The following is a 9788-nucleotide window of genomic DNA, read 5'->3' as shown; positions in this document are numbered from 1 at the left end:
TATTTAGCGTTAGCTTTGGATATTTCAATCATTTGCTTTATTTTCCACCCGACTTAGCCGGGTGAAAAATAAAGAAAATAATTAAATATCCAAAGCCAAACGCTAAATACGGCGCCTCCGCCTGATGTACATTTGTTATGAATTTGATATCAGTGTGTTTGTTGTGTAATTTGTGTGCAATTGGATAAAGGGTGATTTTGTTCTTGGGTATTCTCTACCCGTAACACTTGGCCTACACATTTGTCACTCTGATGCATTGGTGTTATTCATTGCTTCTTGTATTAGTTTCCTTCGTTTTGCTTCGTTTTTCTTTCTCCTTGCTGCACGTTGCCATGAATAGTTTTTCACCGGAAATTTCTTCCATGTGTAAGTCTTTGGATTTAAAGTTCTGCGATTCAATTCTTCTTCCATACATTGGATCGCCACAGGATCATATTCATAACCGAGTTTGTTTACAAATAATTCTGGAGTTCTGTGGAGGTATTTCAGGTAACCAACACCAAAGATACATAAATCGCGTACGTTTATACCGATGCACTTTGGGCGGTGCTCAAATTTTAAATTATGCTTCCATTTACGATACCTAACATTACACTCTTTCGAAGAACGTGTGCTACCACCAGGAGCAAAAGGCAACCGGTTCAAAGATGGAGTGAAAACTTCATCGGGCACGTATGTGTCCCTCAACCAATGCAAGAAATCTTTGGCTATTTGATTATTAATGATGTAATTTATAAACTCACGAGTACCTGCAATGTAAGTATCTCCCTTATATATAGTTATATTGTGAGGGGGCAACGTTTTGTTTTTATGTGTGTACCTCGTATACTTAGTTCTATTTTCATGTCTTTGATAAATATAACCTTCAATGCAGTTGTGATTCTCATAAGCTTTTAATTGACGGACTAATTCTAGGTTAGTTTTCAAAGGGAAATCCTTCCCACATAGATTTATGACATATTTCCATTGCACGGGATGTTTGAGAAGATCACGCATGCAGTGAAGATCGGCTTTGAGTGCTGATATAGAACCCCATTTTACTTTGGAATGTCTGGAAGCCACAAAGACGTTGTCAAAACACCCAGAGAGACGGTTTATTGCTTGATGATACTCTGGTGAGGATTTTTTGTCGACATGGAGGCAGTAAACATTCTGCGGATGATATATGGCTCGCAGTAAACGCTCGACCTGGAAAAATGAAAAAAGGAGACAGAAGAAAAAGATGATGAAGGAGGAAAATACCACTGATATGCTAGAGTGAAGTAATGTTCTAATCTACATGGTCTAGCTCATTCATTGGGGTTATCTACTACTAACCTGAAATTTTTGTTAGAGCCTAATTGGTTTTTATTACTTTCTGCATATAGACACGCATAAAAAGAACGTAAGGTATATGATAAACAGTAGAGAAATTGCGATTTCCAAACGTGGAGTCTATTCAAAATCCAGTCACAGGAAAGTGGTTTTGAATAGATTCCACGCACGTTCGATACGCACGTTTGGAAATTGCAATCTCTCTACCGCCAATGCACTGGGCACCGTCAAATTCTTCATCTACGCACCACTCGTCTACGCACCTGATATCATTTTAAGCAGAATAGATATTTTGTTTCTACTACAGTACTAGACTGAAATTTGTCTTAGAGCCTGTAAGAATTGGCAAGGGAATCAGAAACCTATAGGACCGAATGGCCATTCAAAATGTGCTGTCCGCCCGCTATGTCGAAGATTCGCTATTGCGAATATGAAACAATGTTCGCTATTTCCGTAAACAGAATGCATCAGTAGGATTGTAGATAATATTAGATAGATTATTGTATGTTAAATACAATAAATATTTACTCACTGAATTGAGCTTTCGCCATCCAGGCTGATGGCTTGATCACAAGTGACGGTCCACTGCATTTCCTGCGGTGTTTGGATCAATCTTACTCCTTGGGATCAAAGTTTGTTTTAGCAGTGGATCATAACTCAGAGAGAAAGAGCCGTCATCGCGGTTGATTGCTTTGGCCCCCTTCTTGCGAATCTGAATCTTGCGGATCTGCGAATCTTATTTCCTTCTTGTGGATCTGGTAATCTTTCTCTCTGAGTCATGTATATGATCCACTGCTAAAACAAACTTTGATCCCGAGGAGTGAGATTACATCCAAACACCGCGGGAAATGCAGTGGACCAGGTCACTTGTGATCTAGCCATTAGCCTGGATGGCGAAAGCTCAAGTCAGTGAGTAAATATTTATTGCATTTGACATACAATAGTCTATCTAATGTTCTCTATTAATTATGTCGAATTAAGGTTCGCTATGTCAATATGAAATAAGGTTCGCTATCATGCTATAGGCTATCGAATATGAAATAAGGTTCGCTATAAAGTAAGGTTTACTATGAAATAAGGATCGCTATGTCGAATTTGAAATAAGGTTCGCTGTCGAATAAGGTTCGCTATGCTGAATACGAAATAAGGCTCACTATATCGAATATGACATAAGGTTCGCTATTGCTGCTGAATATAAAGTAAGGTTCGCTATGAAATACGGTTCGCTATATTGAATATGATATAAGGCTCACTATGTCGAATATGAAATAATATTCGCTATCATGCTCCCGGGATCATGCTATATCGAATATGAAATGAGGTTCGCTATGTCGAATATGAAGTACAGTTTGCTATGTTGAATAGCTTTGAATATGACATAACATGCATAAGGTCGCTATGTTGAATATCGTCACCCTCATAACCAAAGTGCCTAAGTCATTATTACATGTTTCTCATTTGCAATTTTGATTTTCTGAGTAATAAACCCATAATTAATAAAATTTAAAGCCACATTCTTCATTAACTTGAGGAATACATCATCAACAGAGATGAATTCCACAAGTTAATGAAGAATGAGGCTGGAAATTTGATTAATTATGGGTTTATTACTCAGAAAATCAAAACTGCAAATGAGAAACATGTAATAATGACTTAGGCACTTTGGTTACTGATGAGGGTGACGATATGAAACAATTAGGTTCGCTAGAGTTAGGGCTAGATTTAGGGCAAGTAACCTACTTCTAACATTGAGGGCCATAACCAAAAAATGTTGGCTTATCTAACACTGTAGCTCACACACTTATATTTACCTGAGCAGTGTGATTGTATACCACCATACTGTATGCAATGGGATAATCTGCTTCTTCCTTTGATAGCGGGTGTTCAAAATACAGCCGTTCTTGTTTAAATCTGGAGCAATTCTTAACCCACCTGAGTACCTGTGAAAAGTTTAAAAAAGAAGAAGAAGACAAATAAAAGAAATGTGTATGGGCGAACTGCGTTATCGGGGGATTGGCAAGCAATGTGATGAAATCTTCCAAGGTTGGAGGCTTAATTACCGGGCTTAATTACCACACTGTGTTTGGTGATTCTCTACAGGTCTGAGGATGGCTATCATCTTTTTGAACCTGGAAACCACGCTTCGATACATGTTCCTCTAGCAAGAGGTCATTGGAACATCCGAGGACCCCTAATGCATGGAAAGCCACTTAGAGAATCGAAGCAGCATCCTTTTCAGCATCTGATGGCGTCAAAATAACGGCATTCTGCTTCAAATGGCACTCAAACAGTGTATTAATGTCAAATGGAATCAACGACGCTATTTTGGCATATGTGACGACATTTTAGCGTTGCTAGTGCCCCTTTTCAGCGTCCGTGACGCTGTTTCAGCGTCAAATGGCGTCTGTAAGAAATCAATCTCTTAAAAAAGGAATTCCAACGCATCTCCTTGACCCATATACAATGGGCCTTTTCAAGTAATGACATGACCTTAATCTCCCACACAGGGATTAGTAAATCCACATTAAGAAAGATGGCTGTTGAGATGATTTGCAGAAATGTTTTGAAACTTTGAATAGGATACACAAAAGAGTTGATCAGACCTTGTCTAAAGTATATTGAATGAAATTACAAATTACAAAAACTAAGAGCAACACTAAATCATAGACCGACAGAATGTATACCATAGTACTCACGTCTTGAGTGTTGGGTACAGGTAGCATTCCATCTGCATCCCTCGATTGATTTAACATTAATTCTGTCGATTTAATTACAGATTCGTTTCCCTCAAATATTGCTGAACAGTTGACAGGATATATCTTGTGGTAGTGCAGAATGTGTGCATCGTCAGTAGCCGGTACATTAGCGGCGTTCTGATCCAACTCAGCGCCTGGTTTTGTAGAAATGGAGATATAAAACCGGTAAAAATCATTTTATTAACTATAGTGGTTCCAGAATGGGGGTGGGGAGGTTAAGGGGAATAGATTTGGTGGGGCCCAAGTACCCCACCCCTACTAATTTAAGCTAAAATTCATAATTTTAAGATAAGCCATGATGCAGTCATGTCTACAGTAGAATTCACCGCGACCTTTGCAGACTTAAACCCCATTAAAAGCTATTAAACCAAGATAACGCTCATTGAAAACAGCTCAACTGATTAAATCAGATCTTCTCTGGTTGTGCACATGTGTCTGTTTTATAAGTGCGGTATCGCAATGAGCTGGTATTTATAGCTTCAGTTGGGTAACCGATTATAAAGGAAACGCAAGGAAACAATGGTATGTGGACCTTTGTTCACGAAATGAGACAATGGCCTGCTTTTTGTTAACCAGCATTCTTGAAAATGAGCAACATAATGATTGTTGACTTAACACGGTTTGGAAATAATTTCTTCATATTTTTTGGTGTTATCTGTCGTTTACATATCCTTCCTAAAACACCAAAATACGAATATTTCCAAACATCTAAATTAGCTAAAAATTTAGGACATGTTACAAAACTATATTTTCTAGAACTTTTAATATTGGCCGGTTATGTTTCACACAGCGACGTTAACTAGGCAATGTACTATTACCTATAACATACACTAAAACACCAAAGTACGCATATTTTCAAACATCTAAATTAGCTAAAAATTTAGGACATGTTACAAAACTATATTTTCTAGAATTTTAGAAGAGTACTTTTAATATCGGCCGGTTATTTTTCACACAACGACGTTAACTAGGCAAATCCCCATACTTATAACGTACGCTATTTGTAGAGGTCACGCGTCAATGGTAAGAGCACTGTGTATTGTGTATAGGAAAACGGACAGTAACTAGGTAAAGTTTTACGGTAAATTTTGAGGCAGAATACTCTGTAAGTCTTCTGTAAATATTGTTAATTGGTATACTTCATAGAGCGACGTATTTTAATAACTTTCAAAAATAACAGGCGCTGTCATGATATTTCATTTCTAGGAACTAACCATTATTCGTGTTATTTCGCTGGTTACTTCTATCGGCGTTCCCTCCATTTTCAGTTTGATTTCGAACCATTAGCATGGTGTTTTGGTGTGGCTTGGATCCGATGAAAGGAATGATATTATTGGCAGCTAGCCCAATTATACGTGCGGATACTGTTGGAACAAAAATCACACAAATATAAAATAATACATGTAGTATTGTAATGTGTACATGCATTTTTTGAAAATGACCCAAAAATTCATTTACAGGAAACAAAATTGTTTCACAATTCTTGTAAAATCTGGGTCGGTCGGGCCCGTACTTTAAACACGGTTTTCTTTTCTTTTACATTGCCTTATTTGTTGTTATACAAGAATGGTGATCAATTAAACTCTCAATAATTTATGATGTAGGATAATCATAGCCAAACTATGCAGATAAAACGTCCGAGTAGTGCGCAACAACTACTTAATTATTCATAAGCCTCATTTAAATGCATGATCATAACAAAAGGGTTGCTCACTAGCGTATTGCCTGTATATCCTAACTCATCTGGATGCATTAGGAATTGAATTTGGAAGAAAACCTTAAGACATGACAATAAGATACTATGCTGAGCCATCAACCTAGGTGGCTCACGCTCCAGTAATTTCAGATGATTGAGCTCAGTAATACATCAAAGAGTGTCTTCCAATTCATGAAAACAAATAGATAATCAGCTTATCGGATTAAAAGCTTAGAGGGAAGGTCTTGCTGCTCAGCGAGTGCTTGTAATTATCAGAAGGTTTTCACCAAATTCATTCTCTAATGGGAGGTTCAAATTGTGATTAATTTAATCTTGTTACCAGAAAACTCACTTTTTGGTTACATCGAATGACTGACGTTGGTGGGGTGAAACTCAAGTCTGGTTTTGATAGGGGTGTGCCACTGAGAATTTTAAAGTGGACCCATCAATATACTAATTTTTCAAGAAATTCGGACCAATCGATATACCAAAAGTCAAAATTTTCAGCCAAATTGAACACAAATTGTTTTTACAATTTGTTGTGGCTACAGTGAGGCAAAATTTGGCTATTTTCCGAAAAAAAGTGAGAATTAAAAAAAAAAGGATCCATTCATATGCCAAAATTCACCTAGAAAAGCGGTCATTGATATATATCAAAAGGCTGAAAATGTTACCATTGTTTGCGGCATGTCCCGTATGGTCATTTGTATTAAATCCCCCACTTTGGTTTTAGGGGTGGATGACATAAGGTCTTCCTAGGTCAAACGACGAGGAGATTGATGATGACCCGACACCACCATGTGACAGAAAAGTTTTGAACGGGGAGTAGATAAGTAAAACTATACTTTGTTTTAAAAGATTAATATTCCAAGTGACATGAATTTGGACCAAAAGACCGATGGTTTACGTAATTTTTCATTCCAGTTGAAAAATCCAAGATGGGCGCCATCAGATACATTAGTATAGGCCTATACTATTATTACTAATGTTATAAAATACACTATAGATGTATCACAAGCTCGTTTAAAATGCAAAGACGATCATTTTAAAAGTATTTTATAGGAGTATTTAATACTTATTCAATGATAGTCACCTTTTAAGGCTTAAAATAGCCTGATTTTTGTTGTTAATCAATTTAAGCATTTTGATACACATTTTTTGGTGTGTGGAATAATTAACCGGGTGGGAAATATTGGACATATACCACTGATAACATATGGGAAAAGTAAACAAATTATATACTTACAGGCTTCCATAACTAAGTTTCTCCAGACTGTGATTTGCTAAGTGTCGTATAAATCAGTTTTGCACTTTATTTCAATGATTCAAAGGATTGTCCTTGTTTTACTATTAGAGCAATAGTGTGGTTAGGCTTCCTATGTTGTTTGACATTATAGCCCCGCATGCTCGATTTTGGATTTGGCAAGCATAGGCCTATACGATTAGCAGCCAGGACTTTAATACTAAAAAAATACATCAACGAAAAATAGACAAAAAACTTTTGCCACGGATATTGTATTACAAATTACTCACCTTCATCATCATGATGAAAGTTCTCGAATGTTTCTATTTCTGCTAATCCATGCTGATTCCCATTTTGACTGCTTTCTTCGCTATCACTTACCAAATCCTGAATTTCACTTAAAACGTAAATTTCTTTAAGTATCGAAACGGCTAAAATGGTTAAAATGCCGTAAAATAAGTGATTCGCACGCAGCCTTTTACACATGAATAAGTTCATCTTGTCGCTGTAATCTACACTGTTGTTGTACATACATATTTCATTACAATAATAATTATATATAGCTAATTATACGCTACAATAATAATTACATATAGTTAATTATACGCTACATGAATTCAATCCAGTAGTACTGTTGGATTTTACTTTGAATGTTTGGAGTAAGTCTAGTACATGTTGTCACTTCCTTCAAAAATAATTAAACTAATTGGAATGTTGGATATGTTAGGTAATCAATTTGAATGTTAATTATAGATTGCCGGAAATGGCTGTATTTGGTCAGACATTACACCGCAGTATAATTGAAGACCGAATTAAAAAAGACTAGTTTGCGTATGACGTCCTGTCAACCAGATCAAAAATACCGCACTGCGCAGGTCACCAAACCAATCTCGCCGCGCCATTGCCCTGACGTCAGACGCTAATGTTAATAGTTCTAACACTAATGTTCATAAATTAACACTTGGTGTTATGTTACAAACACTAATGTTTGTAATATAACACCAAGTGTTAATTTATGAACATTAGTGTTAGACCATTAACATGAATTATGTGTTTATTAAGTGTTGCTCTAATAAACACAATATGGTGTTTAAATATAAACACTTGTTTTTGCATGGTGCTAATCCTACAAGCCTGGCACTCACGGCTAACTAAGACTCAAGGCTATGGTAGCCGTGCTTTGGGAAACGTGTTTGCAGTTACATGCCAATTTCTAAGCGCTCTTTAAAGGTCCGTATCCCGATCGACAACATCATCCCCCCGATTTTTGGCATTGTTAATGAGTTTTTGGTATCACAAAATCATACTATTTTTCTCATTACTATCCTGAAATTTGACGCTCCAAGTCGATGTATTTCCGGAGAAATCTGAGAATTCACACAAAAATAGCTTCCTTCCTGGCTACCAATTTCTTGAATTATGGACAGGCTTATCGTAGATAATTATAGTCTCCTCAACAGCTAGTTTGGTTTCGCATCATTCACATTGTATGAAAAAGAGCGAACCGCAATAACTGCTGAAGAGACTTCAGATCGACCACGTTACTACATGTATAAAGGTATTAAACTTCCTTCCGAAATTAGAAGCTGTCCGCGTAGCGCAGTTGTTTAGAGCATCGTATTTTGGACCAGAGGTCCCCGGTTCAAATCCCGGTAGTGATAGTTGTTTTCTGCTCCATTTTCTAAACCCAAAATTATTTACATTCATTTGAAATGTACATATTGCAAGGGGAAATACATTTGGTTTCTTTTTTTTCTGAATCGGTATGGATTTCGTCCGGGACGGTCTTGTGAAACTCAGCTTGTCGTTACCACTCAAGATCTTGCCAAAGCTTTGGATGACCGCCAACAAGTGGATGCTGTAGTGTTGGACTTCAGCAAAGCTTTCGACCGTATTCCTCACCAGCGACTGTTAGCTAAACTCCACCACTACGGAATTAACGAGTCTTTACTATTCTGGATTCAAAACTTCCTCACCAAGCGGTCGCAAAGGGTGGTCATCGACGGGGAGTCATCTGAATCGGTCCCAGTTACATCAGGGGTTCCGCAAGGGACGGTACTTGGGCCACTTTTGTTTCTGACATTCATTAATGACCTACCTTCCGGCATCACATCCCAGCTCCGCCTCTTCGCAGATGACTGCCTCATGTACCGACCCATCACTAACATCCATGATTGCAATATGTTTCAACAAGATCTAGATCGTCTTCATCAGTGGTCAACAACATGGCAGATGCAATTAACACCGACAAATGTCATGTTATGCGATTCACTCTCCGTCGTAACAACATCCTCACAGAGTACCATCTAGGAGGCAGCCTTTTGACCACTGTATCTGAACATCCATACTTGGGCCTCACCTTGTCTTCAAACCTGTCTTATCAAACCCACATCACCAATGTCACCCGGAAATTTAAAAAAATGAAAATTATTTGATATCAGAAAGACATTCTTCGTATTTAGAATGCAATTCGATATGTCTGATGTGCTCTCATGTCTCACAAAAAATACTGTCGAAACGCTCACAACGCTCATTCCAGATCCCTTAAGCAAAGGCATTGTTCATAGAATACAGCCGTATGACAAAACATGCGAAAATAGTAACCTTTTGCACAAGATTAGCAATTTAAAGAGAATTGGCCATTGCTCATTGCAATGAATCTAGTATATGGACAATGTGCGCTCTTTCATTTAATGACATAAAATTCGCAAAATATTGTAAGGATAAACCGGGGTTTTGACTTTGAAAACCTACATCTTGGTCAAAAATTGTGCGTGAA

The 9788-nt window shown here is 37.4% G+C and overlaps 1 protein-coding gene across 1 annotated transcript; it reads right to left on the bottom strand.

Annotated features, from left to right (window-relative positions):
- Positions 1-243: 243 nt before the first annotated feature.
- On the bottom strand, positions 244-7629 carry LOC140166861 (beta-1,3-galactosyl-O-glycosyl-glycoprotein beta-1,6-N-acetylglucosaminyltransferase 4-like). Its single transcript, XM_072190349.1, has 5 exons — positions 7300-7629; positions 5285-5434; positions 4011-4204; positions 3126-3254; positions 244-1188 (listed from the first exon to the last, which is right to left on the bottom strand). Exons 1-5 carry the CDS (start codon positions 7538-7540, stop codon positions 244-246), a joined length of 1659 nt encoding a protein of 552 aa, XP_072046450.1. The 5' UTR covers positions 7541-7629.
- Between the last annotated feature and the right edge of the window lie 2159 nt (positions 7630-9788).

This window comes from Amphiura filiformis, chromosome 12, assembly GCF_039555335.1.
Source record: "Amphiura filiformis chromosome 12, Afil_fr2py, whole genome shotgun sequence".
Taxonomy (NCBI): domain Eukaryota; kingdom Metazoa; phylum Echinodermata; class Ophiuroidea; order Amphilepidida; family Amphiuridae; genus Amphiura; species Amphiura filiformis.
The sequence above is the reverse complement of the archived record's forward strand: the minus strand, read 5'-3'. Positions and strand labels throughout refer to the sequence as shown.